A 27,679-nucleotide genomic window follows, 5' to 3' on the forward strand; every position below is an offset into this window, starting at 1 on the left:
TACTGTTGATTAATATTGGGTGGCTTAGACTATTTCAGGCAACCATAAGCTTCCAAGGAGTGTGGACACGTTGTATTACACTGCTGTTGTATTCCTTTGGGCATGTCCTTAATAGGTGATTGAATCAATGATTATAGACATTTGTCTCTAAGTAATTATAATCTTTAGTAATCTGTTACCTCAAACTATACTTCAGGTTACTTCAAGTAAAAGAGTAGAGTCCTGTGAATAAGTGTGATACAAATTATAGTACTGCATTACTTTGCTGTTAAAAAAGGACTTTCATGGCCAGTCCTGGTGTCTGAGTGATATCCTGGGCCCAGCACAGGGACCAACTTTCCAGATCAGTGACATTGGATGCCTTCCCTCTGCCTCTGGGAGTGGTGGCTTGGCATGAGAGCCCTGAAGACAAGGGGTAACACCCTGAAATATGGACTCATTTTCCACTCTACCTTCATTGGCCGAGCAGCTGCCAAGAACAAAGGCTGCATCTCCCGATACCTGGCAAACAAATGCAGTATTGCCTCACGAACTGATTGCTTCTCTGAGGTACCTACCAGTGTATTTGGAGAGAAGCTTCGAGAACAAGCTGAGGAGCAGCTGTCCTTCTATGAGACTGGAGAGATTCCACCAAAGAATCTGGATGTCATGAAGGAGGCAATAGTTCAGGCAGAGGAAGCGGCGGCTGAGATTACTAGGAAGCTGGAGAAACAGGAGAAGAAACACTTGAAGAAGGAAAAGAAAGGGCTGGCTGCGATTGCCCTGGCGTCTTCAGAAAACAGCAGTAGTACCCCGGAGGAATGTGAGGAGACAAGTGAAAGACCCAAAAAGAAGAAAAAGCAAAAGCCCCATGAAGCTCCTCAGCAGAATGGAATGGAAGACCCATCTGTCTCTTCCAAACCCCCCAAAAAGAAATCTTTTTCTAAGGAGGAGCTGGTTAGTGATCTTGAAGAGACAGCTGGCAGTGAAGTCTTACCAAGAGGAAGAAATCTTTCCCCAAAGAGGAACCAGATAGTGACCCTGAAGAGTCAGGAAACAAAAGGGTCCCCAAGAAAAAGAGGAAATTCTCTTCCAAGGAGGAGCCTCTCAGCAGTGGACCTGAAGAGGCTGCTGCCAGCAAGAGCAGCAGCTCCAAGAAAAAGAAACAGCTCTGAAAGCGCCTCCCAGGAAGATTAGAATGGACATTTCCCTAGGAGGGCATAACTTACAGAGATATTTCCCAACCCATCCCCTATAGCCCAATAAAAATAAAAACAAGTTCACGAGTCAAAAAAAGAAAAAAAAGAAAAGGACTCTCACATACATGTTTTCATTTGTGATTAACAAAAGCTGTATGAGGCAAATTGGGTATAATGATCACCATTTGCTTTATAGGTATTTCTGAAGGTAAAAAGAGATTTAAAAACAATGGCTTTGAAATGAAATCTCTAACATTATGGGAAATATCATTATATTATTACCAATGTGGATAAAACATTTGTTTGCAGTTGGAGCCCCAAAGTCTCATTAAAACAATCTCCCTGGATATCATTTGTGGGAATAGTTCAGGGTGGTATGACAGAGAAGGTGCTATGAAGTATAAAACACTGCAGTGTTTCATGGAAAGACATAGGAAGGAGACTGTCATCATAAGAAGTTGTATTTCTAGAGATTTCTTCTTTGATGTAAATCCAAATGAATCCTAATATCTTAGTCTGTTTTGTCTCTGAAAAATTGTCCGTAATCACAATATTATGTTAGAACATTCCCTTTCCTCCTTTTTTTATGGGGGGACAGGGGGAAGAGGGAAGAGAAGGTGTTAAATTTAGTGCTCTGTCTCTATGTATATATGTTAGACACATTCAGAAGAAAATGGTTCTGTTACAAATAGATAAACCTTTCTTTGAAAGAGTCGTAAACCCTTACACAGTGGAAAAAATTTTTTTAATGCTGGGGCAGTTTAAACAGGCATATATAAATAAAAGCCATTATACTCTTGTAATTTTAAGCTTGTAAGAGTATTCTGGTTTACAAAAGCTCCCAACTCCAACATGGAAACAGGAAAACAAACATGGCCTTAAAATGAATCAAAACAGAGGTATGTAAAGCCAAATTTAAGAAACAGAAAACCATTTTCTATTTCTAGGTCAAAATGCAACCAATTAAGTTAGAATGTGCCAACTAGAGGGAAGATTGATCAGTAATAGAAGCAAGGAGAGAGAGAGAGAGAGAAATATTGGTGTGATGTCTCCTGGGAAACCATCTAGTCTAATCACCACCTTTAATGGAAAAAGAAACTGAAACCCAGAAAGAAAAAGTGATTCTTGTCCAAGGCTGATGACTGATTCACATATGAACCAGAACTAAAAATCAGGATTCTTCACATACACCCTAGGTTTCTAAATTATAGAGCCAACACATTTCCCCTCTCTGAAAGCAACAGTTTCTAGGCAATAGCAGAAATACAGCTGGCTGGGCTTCCCTGGTGCCACAGTGGTTAAGAATCTGCCTGCCAATGAAGGGGACACGGGTTCTAGCCCTGGTCTGGGAAGATCCCACGTGCTGCGGAGCAACTAAGCCTGTGCACCACAACTACTGAGCCTGCACTCTAGAGCCAGTGAGCCACAACTACTGAGCCCGCATGCCACAACTACTGAAGCCCACATGCCTAGAGCCTGTGCTCCAAGAAAAGCCACCGCAATGAGAAGCCTGCACACCGCAACAAAGAGTAGCCCCGGCTTGCTGCAACTAGAGAAAGCCAACACACAGCAACGAAGACCCAACACAGCCAAAAATAAATAAAATAAATAATAAATTAAAAAGAGAAAGAAATACAGGATGCTTATTTGGTGGTTTTTGTTGTTGTTGTTATTTTTTCATGCTGGTGTCAATGATTAGGAAGATTGTCAGGCTAGCCTAGTGTTTTTTTTTTTTTTTAACATCTTTATTGGGGTATAATTGCTTTACAATGGTGTGTTAGTTTCTGCTTTATAACAAAGTGAATCAGTCATACATAAACATATGTTCCCATATGTCTTCCCTGTTGCATCTCCCTCCCTCCCACCCTCCCCATCCCACCCCTCCAGGCTGTCACAAAGCAGCCCCATAGCCTAGTGTTTTGATTTTGTATCTTCCCTTGGAAGAAACATTATCTTTGTATGTTTAAGTAACTTGCACACAAAAATTAGCAACAAAAATTTAAATACAGGCCTTTCCAATAACTTTCACAGTGCTGCTTAAAAAAAAAAAACAAAAAAAAAAACCAGAACACAAAAACTTATAAAAGAGGCCATATGACTTAGTGAGAAGCTGTCTTTTGAAAAAGTTGCCACACATTTTATTCCATGCTTTTCAGGAGTTATCTCCTTTCACTTCATAATTGCTGCTAGCAGTGGCCAAGCTAACTATTAAATAGTGTTTTTGACCTTATGAACTGTTTCATAGTTCTGTAAAGTACATAGACATTTTTTCCCCAGGAATAGAAATGCTTCTGATACTATGTTGAAAGGCATTATTAGTGAAATTAGAATATGATAACAAACTGCAGATGGTAAAAGATTACTTCCTGGCAGAGAATAAATCCAAGTGCATTTTATGCTAAGTGACATGTGATTATCCATAAATTGTAATAGTGGTGATAGATTCACAAATGGAGAACTGTGATCTAGCTGCTGTTGCCAAATATATGTCTGAATCAGATCAAGATAAAATCACATATTAAAGATTGAGAAGAAAATTAAACTAGTTTTGCAATTAATTGGAATATATTACATTAGAAAATTATGAATTTTCATATTTGCTACAATAAAGCATACAATTAGCCATTTTAGTTCACTTAAAAACCATAGGTTCTGTTTAGTTTAAAATCATCTGAAACATACACATTATTAAAATATTATTTTAATCATATTAAATTTTTAAATGAATGTTTATACACTAAAGAGGTAACAGACTGGATTTGATGTATTACTGCTACAAAAGCATCCATGGAGAATATTGTTTTTAAAGACATATTAAATGTTCTAATCTATTACATATTATATTGTATTCATGCTTTTAAGAAGTATTTACTGAGGTAAATATTTACTGAGATTCCCTATATGCCAAGAACATCTGAGTAAAAAAAAAAAAAAAAGGCACAACATCTCTGCTTTCATGGAACTTATTTATGCTAGTCCTATTACAAAGGAATATTGATGTTTCTAAACAGTGCATGTAGGGAATGCTAAACAACACCTTTGTTATGAAGGACAACTTCTTCTCACTTTTCCCCTGCTACTTTTGTCAACTCCATTTAGGATTCTTCTTTATCAGCAAGAGTAGACTGTTTCCATGAAACAGTCAGACTTTGAGTAACATTAATGTGCTATGAAGACTAAAAGTAGTAGTGTAATTTGTAATGTAAGTAAGCTACCTTATTTTGTATCCACTTTGGAGATCAGACTGCAACTATACCATTCATTCAATTATTGATTCATGCAATTCATTCAGTACCTATGTAGACTAATCTTTGTTCTAGGTTTTGTGCAAAGGAGACAAAGCTCCTGCTCTGTTGTAGCTTATATTTTCTTGGGAAGAAAGACTGAAAATATAGAAACAAATAGGTGTGTAGTAAGATGATGAAAAATGTTAAGGAAAAATTAGAGTCATGAGATAGAGAGTAACAGGGATGCTATTGAAAGAGAAGCTGCAATAGCATAGGCTTAGCATGAGGGAATAAGATGAAAGAATATATGAGTAAAAAGCACCCAGGCAAAAGAAACAGAGTGAAAAGAGGCTGCACTGAAGAGAAAAAAAGCCCTGTGTGGCTAAAGTAGAATGAGCAAGGCTGAATGTAATAGGGTTAGGTTCAGAGTTGTGACCAGGTATGAGCTTATACAGGGCCTAGGGGCCTTATAAGAAAGTTCCCTTAAGAGGAGTGATTTATTTTTTATTCATACAATTAGTGTGCCTGAATGTCATTGCTGTTAAGGAATAAAATATTAGTAAAAGAAATAAAATTATTCCTAGGGATAGTCAAAGCAGTGCACTCTTTCTAATCCTTAAACTCTGTCTAAATGTAATTAACAAACTATGATTGAATTTACAAGATTCTAGGAACTGGGTTTCAAACAAACATTGGAGAAGACAGTGTCTAATCCAGAAGACTGGCACACAAGTAGGTAATTACCCCAGATGTTGGAACTGTCAGAAAGAAACAACAAAAATAACTGTACTTAATATGTGAACAGGAAAGGTGAATAACATAAATGAATAATAGGGGAAATTTAGCAGAAAAAGTTTAGACTAAAGCAGTACATTAAAAAAATGTAAAGGACTAAATATCTATATTAGAACAAAAGAAAGGTCTAAAATTTGTGATCACAGATTCTACCCTAGAAAAAGAAGAGCAAACTAAACTCAAATTAAGCAGAAATAAAGGAAATTATAAACATCAGAGTGGAAATCAATGATATAGAAAACAACAACAAAAAAGCAACAGAGAAAAATCAACAAAACCAAAAGCTATTTAAGAAAATTAATAAAAGTAATAGTCCTCAACCAGTCCCTCCCATCAGGAAACTTGCACAAGCCTCTTAGATAGCCTAATCCACCAGAGGGCAGATGCAGAAACAAGAAGAACTACAGTCCTGCAGCCTGTGGAACACAAAACACATTCACAGAAAGATAGACAAGATGAAAAGGCAGAGGGCTATATGTACCAGATGAAGGAGCAAGATGAAACCCCAGAAAAACAACTAAATGAAGTGGAGATAGGGAACCTTCCAGAAAAAGAATTCAGATTAATGATAGTGAAGATGATCCAGGACCTCGGAAAAAGAATGGAGACAAAGATCGAGCAGATGCAAGAAATGTTTAACAAAGACCTAGAAGGATTAAAGAACAAACAGAGATGAACAATACAATAAATGAAATGAAAACTACACTAGAAGGATTCAAGAGCAGAATAACTGAGGCAGAAGAATGAATAAGTGATCTGGAAGACAGAATGGTGGAATTCACTGCTGCCGAACAGAATAAAGAAAAAAGAATGAAAAGACATGAAGACAGCCTAAGAGACCTCTGGGACAACATTAAATGTAACTACATTCACATTATAGGGGTCCCAGAAGGAGAAGAGAGAGAGAAAGGAGCTGAGAAAATATTTGAAGAGATTATAGTCGAAAACTTCCCTAACATGGGAAAGGAAATAGCCACCCAAGTCCAGGAAGTGCAGAGAGTGCCATTCAGTATAAACTCAAGGAGAAACACGCTGAGACACATAGTAAACAAATGGCAAAAATTCAAGACAAAGAAGAATTATTGAAAGCAGCAAAGGAAAAATGACAAATAACATAAAAGGGAACTCCCATAAGGTTAACAGCTGATTTCTCAGCAGAAACTCTACAAACCAGAAGGGAGTGGCATGACATGTTTAAAGTGATGAAAGGGAAGAACCTACAGTCAAGATTACTCTACCACACAAGGATCTCATTCAGATTTGATGGAGAAATCAAAAGCTTTACACACAAGCAAAAGCTAAGAGAATTCAACACCACGAAACCAGCTCTACAACAAATGCTAAAGGAACTTCTCTAAGTGGGAAACACAAGAGAAGAAAACTACCTTCAAAAACAAACCCAAAACAATTAAGAAAATGGTAATAGGAATACACATATCGATAAGTACCTTAAATATGAATGGACTAAATGCTCCAACCAAAAGACACAGGATTGCTGAATGGATACAAAAACAAGACCCATATATATGCTGTCTACAAGAGACCCCCTTCAGACCTAGGGACACATACAGACTGAAAGTGAGGGGATGGAAAAAGATATTCCATGCAAATGGAAATCAAAAGAAAGCTGGAGTAACAATACTCATAACACATAAAATAGACTTTAAAATAAAGAATATTACAAAAGACAAGGATGGACACTACATAATGGAAGTGGAAGATATAACAATTATAAATATATATGCACCCAACATAGGAGCACCACAGTACATAAGGCAACCACTAACAGCTATAAAAGAGGAAATCAACAGTAACAATAGTAGTGGGGGATTTTAACACCTCACTTACACCAACAGAGAGGTCATCCAAACAGAAAATTAATAAGGAAATACAAGCATTAAATAACACAATAGATCACATAGATTTAATTGATATTTATAGGACATTACATCCAAAACCAGCAGATTACACTTTATGCTCCAGTGCACACAGAGTGTTCTCCAGGATAAATCACATCTTGGGTCACAAATCAAGCCTCAGTAAATTTAAGAAAATTGAAATCATATCAAGCATCTTTTCTGACCACAGCACTATGAGATTAGAAATCAATTACAGGGAATAAAACGTAAAAAACACAGACACATGGAGGCTAACCAATACGTTATTAAATAACGAAGAGATCACTGAAGAAATCAAAGAGGAAATCAAAAAATACCTAGAGACAAATGCCAATGAAAACACGACAATCCAAAACCTATGGGATGCAGCAAAAAGAGTTGTAAGAGGGAAGTTTATAGCAATACAAGCCTACCTCAAAAAACAAGAAAAATCTTAAATAAACAATCTAACCTTACACCTAAAGGAACTAGAGAAAGAAGAACAAACACAGCCCAAAGTTATTAGAAGGAAAGAAATCATAAAGATCAGAGCAGAAATAAATGAAATAGAAACAAAGAAAACAATAGCAAAGATCAATAAAACTAAAAGCTGGGTCTTTGAGAAGATAAACAAAATTGATAAAGCATTAGCCAAACTCATCAAGAAAAAGAGGGAGAGGACTCAAATCAATAAAATTAGAAATGAAAAAGGAGAAGTTACAACTGACACCACAGAAATACAAAGCATCCTAAGAGACTACTACAAGCAACTCTATGCCAATAAAATGGACAACCTGGAAGAGATGGACCAATTCTTAGAAAGGTATAACCTTCCAAGACAGAACCAGGAAGAAATGGAAAATATGAACAGACCAATCACAAGTAATGAAATTGAAACTGTGATTAAAAATCTCCCAACAAACAAAAGTCCAGCACCAGATGCTTCACAGGTGAATTCTATCAAACATTTAGAGAAGAGCTAACACCCATCCTTCTCAAACTCTTCCAAAACATTGTAGAGGAAGGAACACTCCCAAACTCATTCTATGAGGCCACCATCACCCTGATACCCAAACCAGACAAAGATAGACAAAAAAGGAAAATTACAGACCAATATCACTGATGAATATAGATGCAGAAATCCTCAACAAAATACTAGCAAACAGAATCCAACAGCACATTAAAAGGATCATGTGGTTAACCATGATCAAGTGGTTATCCCAGGGATGCAAGAATTCTTCAATATATGCAATCAATCAATGTGATACACCATATTAACAAATTGAAGAATAAAAACCATTTGATCATCTGAATAGATGCAGAAAAAGCTTTTGACAAAATTCAACACCGATTTATGATAAAGACTCGCCAGAATGTGGTAATAGAGGGAAGCTGCCTAAACATAATAAAGGCCATATACGACAAACCCACAGCAAACATCATTCTCAATGGTGAAAAACTGAAAGCATTTCCTCTAAGATCAGGAACAAGACAAGGATGTCCACTCTCACCACTATTATTCAACATAGTTTTGGAAGTCCTAGCCATGGCAATCAGAGAAAATAAAGAAATAAAAGGAATACAAATTGGAAAAGAAAAAGTAAAACTGTCACTGTTTGCAGATGACATGATATTATGCATAGAGAATCCTAAAGATGCCATCAGAAAACCACTAGAACTAATCAATGAATTTGGTAAGGTAGCAGAATACAAAATTAATGCACAGAAATTTCTTGCATTCCTATACAATAATGATGAAAAATCTGAAGGAGAACTTATGGAAACACTCCCATTTACCATTGCAACAAAAAGAATAAAATACCTAGGAATAAACCTAACTAGGGAGACAAAAGACCTGTATGCAGAAAAGTATAAGACACTGTTGAAAGAAATTAAAGATGATACCAACAGATGGAGAGATATACCATGCTCTTGGATTAGAAGAATCAGTATTGTGAAGATGACTATACTACCCAAAGCAATCTACAGATTCAATGCAATCCCTATCAAACTACCAGTGGCATTTTTTACAGAACTAGAACAAAAAATCTTAAAATTTGTATGGAGACACAAAAGACCCCGAATAGCCAAAGCAGTCTTGAGGGAAAAAAAGGAGCTGGAAGAATCAGACTCCCTGACTACAGACTATACCACAAAGCTACCGTAATGAAGACAATATGGTACTGGCACAAACACAGAAATATAGGTCAATGGAACAGGGTAGAAAGCCCAGAGATAAACCCACTCACCTATGGTCAACTAATCTATGACAAAGGAGGCAAGGATATACAATGGAGAAAAGACAGTCTCTTCAATAAGTAGTGCTGGGAAAACTGGACAGCTACATGTAAAAGAATGAAATTAGAACACTCCCTAACACTATACACAAAAATAAACTCAAAATGGATTAGAGACCTAAATGTAAGACCGGACACTATAAAACTCTTTGAGGAAAACATAGGAAAATCACTCTTTGACATAAATCACAGCAAGATCTTTTTTGATCCACCTCCTTGAGTAATGGAAATAAAACCAAAAATAAACAAATGAGACCTAATGAAACTTAAAAGCTTTTGCACAGCAAAGGAAACCATAAACAAGATGAAAAGAGAGCCCTCAGAATGGGAGAAAATATTTGCAAATGAATCAACAGACAAAACATTTATCTCCAAAATATATAAACAGCTCATGCAGCTCAATATTACAAAAACAAACCACCCAATCCAAAAATGGGCAGAAGACCTAAATAGACATTTCTCCAAAGAAGACATACAGATGGCCAAGAAGCACATGAAAAGCTGCTCAACATCACTAATTATTAGAGAAATGCAAATCAAAACTACAATGAGGTATCACCTCACACCAGTTAGAATGGGCATCATCAGAAAATCTACAAACAACAAATGCTGGAGAGGATGTGGAGAAAAGGGAACCCTCTTGCACTGTTGGTGGGAATGTAAATTGATACAGCCACTATGGAGAACAGTATGGAGTTTCCTTAAAAAGCTAAAAATAGAATTGCCATATGACCCAGCAATCCCACTACTGGGAATATACCCAGCAAAAACCATAATGCAAAAAGACACATGCACCCCAATGTTCACTGCAGCACTCTTTACAATAGCCAGGTCATGGAAGCAACCTAAATGCCCATCAACAGATGAATGGATAAAGAAGATGTGGTACATATATACCATGGAATATTACTCAGCCATAAAAAGGAACGAAACTGGGTCATTTGTAGAGATGTGGATGAATCTAGAGACTGTCATACAGAGTGTAGTAAGTCAGAAAGAGAAAAACAAATATTATATATTAACACATATATGTGAAACCTAGAAAAATGGTACAGATGAACCATTTTGCAGGGCAGAAATTGAGACACAGACATACAGAACAAACGTATGGACACCAAGGGGGAAAAGTTGCACGGGGGTGGTGTTTTGATGAATTGGAGTCTGGGATTGACACATATACACCAATATGTATAAAATGGATAGCTATAAGAACCTGCTGTATAAAAAAATAAATAAATAAAATTCAGAAATTCAAAAAAAAGAAAGAAAGAAACACTTGAGAACCTTGTAAAAAAAAATAAATAATTCTCTAGCCAGACTGATCAGGAACAAAAGAAAGATGATACAAATTACAATATCATGAGTGAGAAAGGCAGCATCACTACAGATTCTGTAGATATTAAAAGGATTGCATTATAATATTATGAACACCTTTATGCCAATAAATTTGACAATTTAGATGAAAAGGGCAAATTCCTTAAAAGACACAGACTACCGAGGCTCACTCAAAAGGAAATAAATAAGCTGAACATCCTCATATCTGTTTTAAAAATAGATTTTACAGTTTAAAAACTTTCTTGAAAACAAAACTCCACTTCCAGAAAGTTTTTCTCTTGAGTTCTACCAAACATTAAAGAAGAAATAACACTAATTAAACACAGATTCTTCCAGAAAGTAAATAGGTGTTACTACATTCCAACTCATTTACTGAGGCCAACATTATCCTGGCAAAGCTGGTTTAACATTCAGAAATCAGTCAATGCACTTATCCATATTAAGAGACTAAGGAGAAAAATGTAATTATCTCAATGGATGCAGAAAAAGCTTTTGACAGAATATAACATCCATTGCTGATAAAAACTCTCAGCAAGCTAGTAATAAAAGGGAACTTCCTCAGCTTCAGAGAGATCATGGTCAAAAAAATCTTACAGTTTACATCATATTTAATTATCAAAGACCAAATGTTTTTCTCCTAAGATCATGAACAAGGAAAAAGTGGCTGTTCTTACCATGTATATTCAACATTGTACTGGTACTAGCCAGTGCAATAGGCATAAAAAGGTACACAGATTAGAAAGGAAGAAGTACAGATGCCTTTATTTGAAGATTACATGACTATCTGAATCTACAAAAAAAGGAAACTAAAACTAATAAGTGAGTTTAATACGATTCTGTAATGCAAGATCAGTATGCAGCAATCTGATGTATTTCTGTACTCTAGACATGAAAAATTAAATTAAAATTTAAAAGTTTATTTTTCTGTCTAGGTAATAAGTATTTTTATTGAAGTACAGTTTCATTTACAATAGAATATATAAAAAATACTTAGCAGCAAATATGTCAAAGGAAAGGAAGACCTATTTACTGAATACTACAAAATATTATAAAAAATTTGAATTAAATGAAGATATATACCATGGTAATAAATCAGAAGACTCAGTATTGTTAATATGTCAAAAAAATTATTTGTATAGGCTCCTAGACTGCTGGAAAAATAAAGAAATCATAGTATAAATAGCATGGCAGTAGGAGAATGTGTGGAATGGCAGGCAGATGTGATGGCAAAGAACAGGAGATAGAGGTAAACATGCAACTGTAGACTGGGGCCAGATCTTGAAGGGCTTTGTACACCACGCCAAGAGCTTAAGCTTTCCTTAAAGAAGTTGGAAGTCACTGGCTGTTTTATCTGTGTTTAACTTTTAATTTTCAAGTAGTTTTAGATTTATAGAAAAATTGCAAAAATAGAGCAAAGAGTTCCTTTGCATTTCTCACCCCCTTCCCCTGATATTAATGTCTTACCTAGCCATAGTACAATTATCAAGAACAGGCAGTTAACACTAATACAATATTACTGAGTGAGCTACAGACCTTACTCAAAATTCATCAATTTCCTTAATAACTTTTTTCTGTTCTAGAATTTTATTCAGGATCCCATATTGCATTTAGTTGTCATTTCTCCTTAGTTCCTCCAGTCTGTAATAGTTCCTCAGTCTTTTATTGATGGCCTTTAAGACACAGAAATGACTTAGTGAGATCTAGAAAAAATAGATAATACTTGTTTACAATGTGGATGATTGGAGAAAGGTTAAGCTGAAGGCTATGAAATCACACCAGCTTGGAGATAGTTTTAGTAATTGGGTTAGTGGTGATATAGATTGGACTGAACACATAGTTCATCATATTTTTTACCAAGATCTTCTTATTCTTTTAATATTTAATTTGCTGGAGTATATTAATATTCTGTCACTTGTCTTGAAAGAATCAGTTCTAAATCCAAGATGTGCCATATTATAAAAGAATAATAATTTTAATAACTAGAATGTAAAATGATGGAAAAAGTTTCAAAGACATACAGTATAATATGGATTATTATTCTTGTCACAATTGTGTTTGATCCTCACTCTTTGTTAGCTGGGATTATGTAGACAAAGATCAAATTTTACCTGTATCAACTAAATATAACATTCTGCACTCATGTAGTTTCTTAAAGTCCTATAGCTATCTTTCCGGGAGTCCTAACTTCTGTCAACTGGTGATCAGTCATAGGGTATAGGGTGGTGAAAATGTTGTTTTAGATAAATTTATCATTTTATAAGTCAATAGGCTGTGGGAAGAAGGCCTTTCTACACGTGATTTTAAGCAAAATATTCCAAAAAATCAAAGATTGACCAATTTGATTGTATAATAATCTTAAATCTTCTAAACTATACATAAATTTAAAATACAGGAAGAGTAAAGAGAGGTATTTTAACATATAAATAACAGATAAAAGGCTGATACTGAAAATATGTGACGCTTTCCTTCAGATTAATGACAAAAAGACAAACCCATTCAAAGGTCACATTCGTTGCCTATCCTTCCATCCTCATCTTATACCACTCTCCATCGTGGTCTCTGTACTCTAGCTACCTGCTTCTTCTTTCTGCCTCTTAGGTAATACATGGTCTTTCTACCACAGCATCTTTCTGTGGCAGAAAGCATCTACCACATTATATTTCTTCTAGTTGGAAATATTTTCTTCACCCCTTTTCATCAAGGTAACTCCTTTTCACTACTTATTCTTCATATTCCCAACTCACAGTCTAGGAAAAATGCTTTTGAGCTACTATAGACTAATGACTCCTTTTGACCTAACCGCTACTTACCACATCATTATACATTCATGTGAACATCTTATGTCTCTCCCATTATACACTTACCTATTTTTGACCCTTTCATCCTGAGTACCTGACACTTGCCTGGTATAGTGTGTACATTTGACATATGCAACGTATAGATGTATATGTACATAAACATGTGTTCATTGCATAATTACCGAACTAACATTAAAAGGAGAGGGGACTAATCTGAATTTTTATAAAATAGGAGGCTATGGAAATACATAATTCAAAGGTTGTAAAGTACATATTAATATCATAAAATCCAGGTTCCAGCCTTGTCTCCACTACTTACTGAAAACGTAAGAATAAGACTCAATTTAGTGTTCAGTAAATGAGGATAGGAATTTATTCAATATAATCATATCGATAAAATAGTAAAATGAATATTAAAACATTTTGTAAGTTCCAAACATATATACATAGATGAAGTAATATTTAGTCAATATTTTTTTATCATTTTTATCACATCATTGTTGGTAAAACCACTGTAGGGCTTGACTGGAATTATACTTAATATTTCATTGTTGCTTCTCAGTAGCTTTTCTCATCCTTGGCCAAACATTGTGTATATAATATACATATTTGGAGCTGAAAGTATAGAGGCAATGCCCTAATCCCAAATCCAAAAGGAAAAAAGAAAAGAGAATGGTATCAAAATCATTACACTTTCTCTTTTACATCTGGGAGGCTGACATTTTCTGAATCTTGTAGTAAGACAGAGTTACGTGTCTTCCAGTTATTTATATGGGCCTTTACCTTTAAAAACAGCTATTTTCTACTTCTTATGGCCCAGGCATTGAAGTCTGTGCCAGGTCTGAATCCCAGCTCTGCCATTTACTAATGGTATGAATTTGGACCTTGTATTTAACTTCATACATTCAAACTGAGTCAGTTTATTTACTTCAAAATGAGAAAAATAAAACTCTTCTATACAGGGCTGTTATGAACAGTAAATGGAAAAATAAAATGACTTATAGGAGGTCCTAGGTTAAATGTTTAGTGCATCTCAGGCTTAGATAATGAATTATAACTAAAGATTCGTGATGGCAATAGATGACTGAAAAAATAGTTGACTGAAAATTGTTCAGCTGAGTTCATTTGATGACTGGTAATCAGCCATTTTAGCCATTTATATTCTTTGTAAGAAAAAATTGTCTTAATGCTTTTTAATTATAATTAAATGAATTTTTCCATATTCTCACTTCCTAAGTAGATAATTATGATTAAATTGGACCTTGTAACACTATATATATAAAGACCATCTTTACTTAGAAGAATCTGTTTCAAATAATTGTATTTTTAGCAAACTACATTAATCATATGTCAAATTAATCCCAACTTTAATATGTTGCCTATCCTTCCATTCTCATCTTATACCACTCTCCATCGTGGTCTCTGTACTCTAGCTAAATTTAGATAAACTTATCATTTTATAAGTCCATAGGCTGTGGGAAGAAGGCCTTTCTACACGTGATATTAAGCAAAATATTCCCAAAAGTCAGTATTCCCAAAAGTCTCAGATGGTTGCTGAAAATCGTAATTTACGAAGAATGCTGAATATCTGGACAGGCTGAAACTGGTGTGTGTTACTATACTCTTACAACTATAAAAGCAAAGGTCAGGTGTGTTTTGGTAGATGAAAAAGGAAATAAGCAATTATAAATACTATGCTTGTGATTCATTAATGAATGAAATAGAGAAAAAAGTTAAATTAAATTCAGCTCTTGTAGAAAGAGTACAAATCTTGCTTATCTGCCATGGAAGCTTACATTATTTTCTCATCTATAAGAGCTTACTTATTATAAAATTCAATATTGATTAATGATTTTCAAGAAAAATAATCCATCATATTAAATGCATTGATCAATTATGAAATATGTCCTGATTTCAGATATTATAAAACATATCTGAGAAACTGCATACATTTTATTTTTTTAATTAATTTTTATTGGAGTAGAGTTTCTTTACAATGTTGTGTTAGGTTCTACTGTACAGCAAAATGAATCAGCTATACATATACATATATCCCCTCTTTTTTGGATTTCCTTCCCATTTAGGTCACCACAGTGCATTAAGTAGAGCTCCCTGTGCTATACAGTATATTCTCATTAGTTGTCTATCTTATACATAGTATCAATAGTGTATATGTGTCAATCCCAATCTACCAGTTCCTCCCATTCCCCCCTTCCCCCTTGGTATCCATACATTTGTTTTCTACGTCTGTGTCTCTATTTTTCCTTTGCAAATAAGATCATCTATAACATTTTTCTAGATTCCACATATATGCGTTAATATATGATATTTGTTTCTCTCTTTCTGACTTACTTGGCTCTGTATGACAGTCCACCCACGCCTCTACAAATGACACAATTTCCTTCCTTTTTATGGCTGAGTAATATTCCATGGTATATATGTGCCACATCTTCTTTATCCATTCCTCTGTTGATGGACATTTAGGTTGCTTCCATGTCCTGGCTATTGTAAATAGTACTGCAGTGAACATTGGGGTGCATGTATCTTTTTGAATTATAGTTTTCTTAGGGTATATGCCCAGTAGTGGCATTGCTGGGTCATATGGTAGTTCTATTTTTAGTTTTTTAAGGAACTTCCATACTGCTTTCCATAGTGGCTGTATTAATTTACATTCCCAGCAACAGTGTAGGAGGGTTCCCTTTTCTCCACACCCTCTCCAGCAATTACTGTTTGTAGATTTTTTGATGATGGCCATTCTGACCACTGTGAGGTGATACTTCATTGTAATTTGCATTTCTCTAATAATTAGTGATGTTGAGCATCTTTTCATGTGTTTGTAGCCATCTGTATGTCTTCTTTAGAGAAATGTCTATTTAGGTCTTCCACCCATTTTTTGATTGGGTTTTTTTTTTTGATATTGAGCTGCATGAGCTGTTTGTATATTTTGGAGATTAATTCTTTGTCAACTGCTTCATTTGAAATTATTTTCTCCCATTTTGAGAGTTGTCTTTTCATCTTGTTTATGGTCTCCTTTGCTGTGCAAAAGCTTTTAAGTCTAATTAGGTCCCATTTGTTTATTTTTGTTTTTATTTTCATTACTGTAGGAGGTGGCCCAAAAAAGATCTTGCTGAGGTTTATGTCAAAGAGTGTTTTTCCTATGTTTTCCTCTAAGAGTTTTATAGTGTCAGGCCTTACATTTAGGTCTTTAATCCATTTTGAGTTTATTTTCTTGTATGGTGTTAGGGAGTGTTCTAATTTTATTCTTTTACAGGTAGCTATCCAGTTTTCCCAGCACAACTTATTGAAGAGGCTCTCTTTTCTCCATTGTGTATTTTTGCCTCCTTTGTCATAGATTAGGTGCGTGCTTTTATCTCTGGGCTTTCTATGCTGTTCCATTGATCTATATTTCTGTTTTTGTGCCAGTACCATATTGTCTTGATTACTGTAGCTTTGTAGTATTGTCTGAAGTCAGGGAGCCTGATTCCTCCACCTCCATGTTTCTTTCGCAAGATTGCTTTGCTGTTTGGAGTCTTTTGTGTCTCCATACAAATTTTAAGATTTTTGGTTCCAGTTCTGTGAAGAATGCCATTGGTAATTTGATAGGGTTTGCATTGAGTCTGTAGTTTGCTTTGGGTAGTAGAGTCATTTTCACAATGTTGATTCTTCCAATCTAAGAACATGGTATATCTCTCCATGTGTTTGTGTCATCTTTGATTTCTTTCACCAGTATCTTATAGTTTTCTGCATACAGTTGTTTTGCCTCCTTAGGTAGGTTTATTCCTAGGTATTTTATTCTTTTTGTTGAATTGTGTAAATATTATATGTTACGTCTGAGTCGGAGAAACATGAAAGAATGAAATCTTCTTAGTTTATTATTGTAAATAGAAAGAAGGTAAGGGTCACTTTTTGAGATACTTTTATTCTTATTAACTCTGTGTATCCTCTTTTCCTATACCTCATCCCCACTCACAAACTAAGAAAATTAGAAAAATAGGGAAGTTCTGCTCTCCAGTTATGGTTATATTGTCAACAATATTATTGGGAAAAAGTAAAGGAAAGTCAACGAATATTAGATGTTCTGCAACAGTCACCTCAAAGAGCATTGCAGTTACAATCCACTAGACTTATGTGTTCCAGAAAGGATTACACATCACAACTACTCAGATAACATATCATAATGCAAATACATGACTACCAGTAGAACCTCTAGGAGTGAAGTTAGTTATCTGTGTTAAATCTCTACTTTGAATTCTGTTGCAAGGGAGATTTTGGAAACAATATGGTAAGTAGATTGGGAGCTCTTTGAGGATAGAACCTGCCATATATATTATCTAGTCTCCAAAGAAGTTCCTGGCCCATTGTTGAACGTTGATAATTAAGTGTTGAAGAATAAGTCTGTGAATTGAATGTGCAAAAGTCCTGATGTGACTTAAAATCATTAGAAGATGTTATATCAGGACAAATTGGTCAATATAAATAAGTCAGAAGAAATATCATAGGGGATAAGTGTATTCAAGAAGGATGGTGCTATCCAAAATTATTTACTGAGTTCTCATTGAATATTGAATAACATATAATCAGTTCCAAAACCCTTGATAGATTTTATTTTAATCTTATTTTACTTAATAAAAAATAAGGCAAACTGATTAGCTTCAGAAATGAAAAAATAGTGCACATGAACATCATTTAACTTAAATTTATATATTTAGACAGAGAACTTCATTTCCATAACTGCCGAATGACAGAAAAGGGTGAAAGTGTTGCTAATTGCAGTTGCTATTAGAAAGAAAGAAAAAAAGAAAGCAAAAAAAGGAAGAAAAGAAAGAAGGAAAACAAGGAAGAAAGAAGGAAGGGAGAGAGGGAGGGAGAGAAGGAAGGGAGGGAGGGAAGAAAGAAAGAAAAGATAAAAATGGTATGCTTTCAGCAATTAATGCAGGCTACAAACATCTTTGATAGTGTTACAGTTTCAGACAGCTGGAGTCACAAAACCAGCAAGCTGTTCAGTATCCTCTATATGTTCGGAGGTGTGTGAGTACATGCATGCATAATTTAAGTAAATCACAGGGCTTGAAGTAATCAGTGGGAAAGCAGCATGCCATTGAGAAATCCTTGGCTGGGATTCTTCTAAGAAAACAGTGGTGGATACACACATAAACATGCTGATATTTCAAATTCAGTTTCCACCCTGTATGTAATGAATTAATGTGTGCATTGTATGTAACTAAACTCTAAATATTGCAGTCCTCTAACAGTCAAGACATGGAATTCTTGTACTAGAAGATAGACTGCTTCACTAAGCTTTGCTTCTGTTCTTGGTATAGCCCTTTATTTTCTCAAATCTGTCTTCGGCTGTCATGAGTCTCTTTTTTTATACTAACTTTTATATAGGGCCCTAGGAAGGGTCGATGCCCAGAGGAAATAAATTTATTATCTTCTCTGCTTCAACCAACATTTTATATTGGTAAAATGGACAAAATGGGCATCATATATAGCTCTGACAGGTTGCCTTCCAGACCTATTCTTAATGTGTCCAACTGTCAACAAGTACCAGTCTATTTTAGATGTGTGAGCTCTTTTTTTTTCTCTCTATATTGGGACTACTGCTTTTTACAAACATGAGGATAGGCAATCTCCATTGAGCTTTCCCCGATGTACAGCTCTGTCTTTTCTTTGCCATGTAAAAATTTAAGTTTGTTAAATATCACTTGCTTGCTATGGTGAAAAGGCTATTGAACAATGAGTTAGAGACCTGCTTCTTTTTTTTTTTTTTGAAGCGGGGTGTGTGTGTGTGTTCTTAACAACTGTAAACCATTGAAGGTTGGAGGCACTATAAGAGGGATGCATGTCTATGACTTGCAGGCTACTACTCTCCCAGTCTCTTCCTATGAGAAATCTAACACGATGATTTTGCTACTCTTTTTGAGTCTCCGAATCCTTCTCCAAACAGTGTTCTAGGATGCGAACATACTGACAGTCATGGTTGGCATTGCAGTTAAAGCTGATTTTCCATTCTGGACTACATGATCTCTAAATTACCTTTCAGATCTAATATTATATGGTTTTCTGATTGCAAATTTGATGATTCTTACTTTGATTTTATAGGGAAAATTCAGTTATTCTTGCTAGTATGTGTAGCAGGATGGATAATACCAAATAGCAAATAATCTTAAAATAACACATTTTGCTTATATAATTGTTTTTAGTATTTGCTTAATTTGTGTTCTCAGTAACAGAGGTTAATAGAACTAACATAGTTGATAGGAGTAAATCACAAATTATATACTAAAGCAAATTTGTCTGTTAAAGAATGATTAATATATGACTCTTCAGAGTTTATCTTTCTAAATCTGAAGATTAAAATAATTTTCATGTATTGTTATATGTGACAGAATATAATACTGAAACTGATTTTTTCATATCAAACCTCTATTTATAACTTTATAACTTTTGTGGTAAATTTATATAAAATATTACCTTCATTTGATCACTTTAAATTATTGTGATCTAAAGATTGAGTTCAGCTGTGTGTACCTTAAGGCACTTATTTTGATATTAAATGCTAAATGAGCCAAGTTTTTAAGCAAAATCTATTTGAAAAGGTGAATTTCTACTTGCTTATATAAACAAGCAATAGTCTTGTTTACCTCTGTAGTGAAACAAACTTTTGACCAGCGTTTTTGCATAAATTCATTGAAAGTATAACTATAAATCTGTATTGCTTCCTATAAATGTTGAATTCATGAATATGAATAGGTTCTGTGTGATTTTTACTGAAACTTCACCTGCAATCTGTTATGGTCTAAGAAGCATTGATCCCTGATGCTATCTTTCACAATTATTTGAAATCATATTACCTCACTCATGCTTGAAAATTATGTCCCTAGTAATTATTAATTTATTTTGTATGTGTTGGTTGGCTTAACATTAATCATAATAAATTTATTTGATATTTATATGTGTGTCACTAGTATAGTACTTCTAAACTTTCATTTTGTCAGCTTTCATTAACTGGCCAATTTATCACATGGAGGTACTTATCGTCTAAATTTTCTTTCAAATTTTTCAAGAATTATGTGCAATCTATAATAAAGTTTGAATACTGAGAATGTTATATCTAGAATGCATCAAATCGAGAATTAATACTGGAACAATTATGTTGTCTTATCTTCTCAAATGGAATTAATTTTGCCTTGACTCTTTCTAAATTTACTTTTGATTTCATTTCTAAACTCTTGACTTCAAAGATTGGCATTCTGAGATATCACTTCTGAACTCTATTTTTCTATATATGTGACGTCTTTATGTTTACTTATAATTTATATTTTTTTAGTTTTAAATAGGTTTTGAAGTAAGAGTATATGCATACACAGAATAGTTAAAATGAAATTAAAACAGAGATCATAAACCGTATAGTAGAAATTAGAAATTCTTCAGTTGGAAACCAGAATGAGATAGTTTCTGAAATGTACACCATGAGTTTTCCCTTTTGATTTCACCATGTTTTCTTTTTTCGTTTTTTTTTTAAGATTTTTTTTTCTGATGTGGACCATTTTAAAGTCTTTACTGAATTTGTTACAATATTGCTTCTGTTTTATGTTTTGATTTTTGGCTTCGAGGCATGTGGGATCGTAACTCCCTGACCAGGGATTGAACCCACACCCCCTGCACTGGAAGGCGAAGTCTTAGCCACTGGACTGCCAGAGAAATCCCATGAGTTTTCTGATAAACAAGGAAAAGAACAAAAACATTTTCATTTCTCCAGTTTAGTAGGAGAGACAAGTGTCATCAAAGTTTTAGATACCAGAATGGCTCTGTTTTCTGTGGCTAGAAATTCCTTCCTCAGACTCTTCATCTCCCCCTTCATTTATTTACCAGTTTGCATATTGTCTCTTTTCTTAAAACCTTGTATTATATACTCAGTAAAGAATTACCTTTTCCCTGAATGATACACTGAAAATTATAAAAGTATAGCTATCACTCTAATTGGATGCCTATCACTCGAGAGACAAGTAACAGACACTGAATTATCTCTCATGCACACAATAATCCTGAAAGATTCATGCTATTTTACCCTCTTTACAGGTGATGAAACTGAGACCAAAAAAAGCTGAGAAATTTGCACGAGGTCAAATAGCTAATTAGGATAGAATTCTTGATCTGTATTCCAACAGCACTTGTAATGGGAGGATATCCTCATGTAGAATATTCCTTTAAAAAAAAAAATGTTTCCATAGTTGCAGAATAGCTGTGTAAGCTTTATTCACTGTTCCTCAAAAAGAGAAAATATATGAAACCTATTGACATTTGAATATTACTGTGCTTTCTTGCAGCCTGTGAACTCATGAATCAAGGCATCTTGGCCCTGGTCAGCTCCATTGGCTGCACATCAGCTGGGTCCCTCCAGTCTCTGGCAGATGCCATGCACATCCCCCACCTCTTCATTCAGCGCTCAACAGCTGGGACCCCAAGGAGTGGCTGTGGAGTCACCCGGAGCAACAGGAATGATGACTACACTCTCTCTGTTAGGCCACCTGTCTACTTAAATGACGTTATCCTGAGAGTGGTCACAGAATATGCCTGGCAGAAGCTAATTATATTCTATGATAGTGAATATGGTGAGTGTTTGTTGCTGGTATGAGTTTTGTAAGCTGGTATTTGCATGGCAGGTAACTTCGGTTAAAATCTTGAAAAATCGAAGGAGCTTACTTATTATTATTTGTGGTTTTCATGTCCTGTCACATTCTTCTTACAAATCTAGCGGCAACAACAGAAAACTTTGTTAACACCTCAAGTTCAATCTTTTGTACATATCTCGGTCTTTCAAATAATGGGAAGTCATAAAAACAATACTGTCTTTCTCCTCTTTCAGAAAGATTTATATCTCTATCTAATAAGAAAAAATCATTTTGGACAGATCCTGGAACACTTAAAAAATTACCCATTTCTATTTTTTGGTTCAAAAAAAAATCTGAAGTATCTTGCCTACACCCTCATTGTAGACTTTAGTATCTACTTAGTACTTAACTGTTTGAAGGTCACTGAAATTATATCACTTTATATTTATCCTGGCATATTGTCTACAAAATGAAATCTCACACAAATACTGAGTAGTATAAAAATACTTATTTTATTTAACTTTCTAAAGTAGAACACAAAGCGTTTTACCTAAATTTGCCATACTTTGAGAAGACACTTTCTCTCAATATATTTACCTAGTTACATTAAGAAAACTAAGCAAAAATAATATTATTTTTGTATAAGTATTTTTTCCTGAATTAATCTACCTGCTTTCTAGCTGACTGATCCCAGAGATTTTCAAATATAGTTTCTCTCTTTTTTTGTCATTAGGAAGATAGGAAATGGAGTAGAGATCTATACGTTCAAATGAGAGGAAATAAACAAAATTCTGATAAAGAACATATATTTTGAAACGTGTTTCCTTAGAGATTTGCCTTAAGAAGGAGTCTTAGAGAAAAATTTCTATTCAGTATAGATGGGCCTAGTTTTTACATTTTTATTTTAAAAAGTTAAGAAGATTTACAGTGCAACTTATTTTTCTTGCAAATAAATAACTATTTAAAAATGAGTTCTCTTGTCCTAATCTACTCAGCATTTTGAACTATATTAGAGAACAGTTACACAAGAGTGGGCCAGAAAGTGGCATCAATAGAACTGAGCACAAACAGGTTGGCAGAAATCTGGGAAGCAGCAAATAAGAGCTCCTGTTGACTCCCAGGGAGGGAGAGCGAGTGACAGTTACATTAGCCCTAAATATTCAAAGGTCACATGGGGTTTTGGAGGCTGAGTTCCATTAAACTTGATGGGTAGGCTTCAGACAAAAGTCTGTGGCACTCTCTAAAAGCACAGTCCTTTGTCCCCAGGACGGAAATCCTTATTTTGTTGCTTAATTCATATTATTTAGGGGTCACAGAACAAAGACCAAGAGGCTGAAATGAATAAAATAAACAAAAAGGAAATAAAAATAATTGGCTCATCAGTAAAAGTAAAGATGGAACACAAATCTGATAGTCACTGATAGGATTATTTAGTGAATATAGTAAACTCTAGCTCTGGAATCAACATACTGAGTATGCCTTTGTCAGTTTTTTCTAGTCAGATTATCTATGGTTTTTATAACCATAATGGTATTCTTATGACTTCTGCTCAACATACTTTGAAATAATGAATTTTTAAACACTACATCTTTCTTTAAAGGGAGAAAACACGTTTTAGTTAGTCCTATCAAGATAGTCTTGTAAAATAAAGAATAGAAAAGTAACTTTTGATGATGTTTTTACATTAAAATGAGAACTTTACTCTTTGATTATAAATGTCCATGAGGAAAGAAAATTCCTTGTTAGCGTGTTTCCAAGTCCTACATGGATTACAGTTAGGAAATTCTTGTAAGAGAAGACATTTTAATTACTGATGAAGTAAAGATTTTTTAATGTACACTAAATTCATAGTCACACACTCATTTACATACATTTGAAATTCCTCATTCTCTTTTCTTTTGTTTTCCTTTGATTAAATAAGATGCTATAATCACAGTATTTGTATCCTCTGCTAGAAGCAGTGTTTGTTTTAGGAATAATGAAAAACATTTTCCTTTACTCTGATGATAAACTTGACTTTAATTTATTATTTAATTTAATAATTCATGAAAAAGTACCCTGCTTGTACTTTTTAAATTATTTCCAGTAATACTCTTGTTCAATGAAAGAAAATTTTCCTTTGATACTTACAATAAATCTTGGTAGTAAATAAAGAACTGGGCTAGAGTCCAAAATAAACATCAAGCTATTCAAATACCTTGTGCCTTGAAGAGGGCTACATGTGTTTACATATCCATTCATCAATGTCCTCATTTTAAGTTCAAACATCAGCATTATACTTGACTTTTATCTTGGTTATCAGGAATTACTTTCATTAAGGAATGGATTAAGCATCATCCATGGATGGAATCAGGCAGCCTGCTGGAGCCAAATGTTATTGAAGATGTATTTTGCTTAGAAAAATATACTTAAAGAAAAAGATTAGGCTTCTTATCCAGTTTATTAGAGAAACACTTATTTCCAAAGCAGTTAATTATGATTAAGAGCACAGTGTAAAAGTCTACTTTAAATTCCTTAACAAAGAAAATTCAAGTCTTTGATTCTAAGTAAATGGATAAAAAGAGGGGAGAAAAATGAAACTTTATTTGAGTGGATAGATTCAAGGCATTTTTTAAAAGGCTTGAAAAGAGGAAGTGTTGAACTTTTAAAAATATGTCATTCAGGAAACGTTCATAGCTCACTTGCTTAGTGCAGATACAAAACATGAGATTAAAAGTTTTACAGAATGTAGTCTTTACTTTTAAGAAGCTTACAATTAACGAAAGAGAAATATTTATATGACTCTCTTAATAGAGAAAATAGTGTGTTGTGTCATGAATGATGCAAACTGAGTGCTAGTGGTGTGCAATGAAGAAAGTGTTTAATTTAGGCAGCAGTGATCAAAGAAGTCTTCACGGGTGGACTTTGATCTTGATTATTGCCTCTCAGAATCCTACCTAACTTTAAGTGTGTGAGAGACGGCCATTCCAATAGACAGTGTGAGCAAGTCTTGCAGCAATAAAAATATTAAAAAAATAGTATCTCTGATCATTTTCATTCAGGCAGTAGAATAAATATTTTACATTGTATCATTGAATTTTCTCAACAGCTATGTGAGGTAGGTAATATTTACAGTTTTACAAATAGGTAAACAGAAACAACTGATGGGTAACTTGTTCACAAAACATAGCTAAGAAGCATCAAAACTGAGATTTAAAGTCTGATCAGAGCCTATCTATACTCCTAACCATGTATAATGAGTATAAAGAGGTTGCAGTGAGCTATCACCCAAGAATATAGCAAGAGATAATCTTACAGAGAACATGTATTGTATCCAAGCTCTGTTCTAAATGCTTTACATGTATTATCTCATTTAATCCTCACAGCAGCTCTGTAAAGTAGATGATGGTGATGATGCTGGAGATGGCCATGATTATACCACAAATGAAAAAAGCTAAAGTAGTAAGAGGTCAGGTGACTCAAAAGTAAGTCCAAGAAGCCTGAATTCAAACACTAATAGTCTCCCCCATAGTCCCTGCTCTCAACAACTGGACTCTTTTGATACAATAGAAAAAGCATAAGAGTAATTTCTGACACTGAATTTTTTTTTTTTTTTTTTTTTTTTTTTTTGCAGTACGGGGGCTTCTCACTGCTGTGGCCTCTCCCGTTGCGGAGCACAGGCTCCGGACGCACAGGCTCAGCGGCCATGGCTCACGGGCTCAGCCGCTCCGTGGCATGTGGGATCCTCCCGGACCGGGGCACGAACCCACGTCTCCTGCATCGGCAGGCAGACCCTCAACCACTGCGCCACCAGGGAAGCCCCTGAAAATTTTTTAAAAATTTACAAGTGACATGTATAGAATCATTTTTGTTAAAGAGAGATAATGTCTGACTTTAAGCCTGCAGATCTTCAGCATGTTAACATCATTCAGGGAAAAGTACTGTATGTCAATTCGGATGGTTTGGTTATCGTTAGAAACGTGGAAACAGGGCAGTCAGTGACTCAAAGTAGGCTGACCCCTCAGCAGAAATAGCCGCTTGCCTATGCAATATATGTTCTCCCTTCTAAACTGAGAGAGCAATAGTTCCAGTTGAAAAACTATATTCCCTAGTATTGCTTACAGCTGGGGGTTGTAATATGATACTGTCAAGAACTGTGAAGGGTCTGAGATTTTACCCTACTTGCAAGCTAGCGAGTTAGCCTGCCTCAATTTCATAGATGCTGGCAGAAAACACTACGCTCCTGAATTAGAGATCTTTAATACTCAGGGCGCAGCAAGCAGCGTGAGCCTTGTATTAATTAAAGTTTTCTGCTCATAAAAGACACCATTAAGAAAATAAATAGGCAAACTACAACCTGGGGAATAAATTCCAATACCTATATCTGAAAAACTTAGGTAAATACATAGGCTATATAAAGAGCTCAGAGAATTAAACAAAACTCCAGCAAAGCAACAAGACACCAATAAAAGTACACAATTGAAAGTGTGCAAAAAGTTTGTGCAGACAATTCATATAAGCAGATATATAAATGGCCAATAAACACAAGAAGAAGTGCTGAACATAGTCCACAGGTGTGTGCAAATTAAAGCTAGATACTGGGGAGTTCCCTGGTGGCCTAGTGGTTAGGATTTCAGGCTTTCGCTGCCGTGGCCTGGGTTCAATCCCTGGTCAGGAAACTGAGATCCTGCAAGCGGAGTGGTGTGGCAAAAACAAAACAAAAAAACAAAAACAAGCATCGAGGTATTAATCGGTACCCACTAGACTGGCTAAAGTCCAATACTACACGTAGACAAGAATGTAGCAAACTGAAACTCTCCTACCTTGTGGCTGGATGTAAAAATGTACAACCAGTATGGAAAGCTCTTTGGCAGTTCGTTACAAATTTACGTATGCATCTACCACGTGACTTACTCATTTCACTCCCAGGTATTTACCAAGATAAATGAGAATGTATATCCTCACAAAATCTTATGTAAGAATGCTAGTATTGGCATTATTCATTATGTCCAAAACTGGAAACAACCCAAATGCCCATCATTTTGAAAATGGTTCAAGGAATTGTGGCAGGTCCCTACAATGGAATATTATTAAGCAATAAGAAGAAATGAACCACTGAAATACTCAACAACAAAATTTTGAGTGAAATAATCCTGAAAGAAAAGAAGGACATGCTGTATTATTCCTTTTATATGAAGTCCAGTAACATACAAAACTAATCTTGGTGATCCAAATCAGAAAGTGGTTGCATCTCTGGACCAGGAGTGGACTGTCTGGAAAAGGACACACGAGAAACTTCTGTGGTAACAGAAATATTCAGTATCTCATTTTGAGTGGTAGTTATAGTGGAACACTATAAATGTTCTTTAAACTACACATGTAAGGTCTCTTTATTTTATTGTAGGTAAATTATATCTCAATAAAAATTTAGAAGACAGAACAACCTGTTAGATATCTGAAAAGTAAAAAGAAGTAAAGAGAAAGAAAAAAAGGAAAAAATCAATTTGCCTATCAGAATTGTAAACTAAATATCATCATTGAATCATGATCACTTAGTGATTATTGAGTCATAGACAAA

General features: G+C 34.8%; 1 protein-coding gene and 1 pseudogene across 2 annotated transcripts in view; both read left to right on the forward strand.

Annotated features, from left to right (window-relative positions):
• Positions 1 to 27,679, forward strand: part of GRID2 (glutamate ionotropic receptor delta type subunit 2) — a 1,355,750-nt gene that overhangs the window by 676,615 nt on the left and 651,456 nt on the right. The window contains exon 3 of one of the 2 annotated variants that reach the window (XM_027116924.1): positions 21,838 to 22,122. The exons of the other annotated variant lie outside the window; for it this stretch is intronic. Within the exon in view, the coding sequence (XP_026972725.1) occupies positions 21,838 to 22,122 (285 nt within the window). The remainder of the gene's footprint in view (positions 1 to 21,837; positions 22,123 to 27,679) is intronic. 2 annotated transcript variants of the gene reach the window in all.
• Positions 649 to 1,176, forward strand: LOC113625960 (nucleolar protein 56 pseudogene; annotated as a pseudogene).

The sequence above is a fragment of the Aethalodelphis obliquidens genome, unplaced genomic scaffold, assembly GCF_003676395.1.
Source record: "Aethalodelphis obliquidens isolate GAN/ISIS:26980383/991018 unplaced genomic scaffold, ASM367639v1 scaffold17, whole genome shotgun sequence".
Lineage (NCBI taxonomy): Eukaryota > Metazoa > Chordata > Mammalia > Artiodactyla > Delphinidae > Aethalodelphis > Aethalodelphis obliquidens.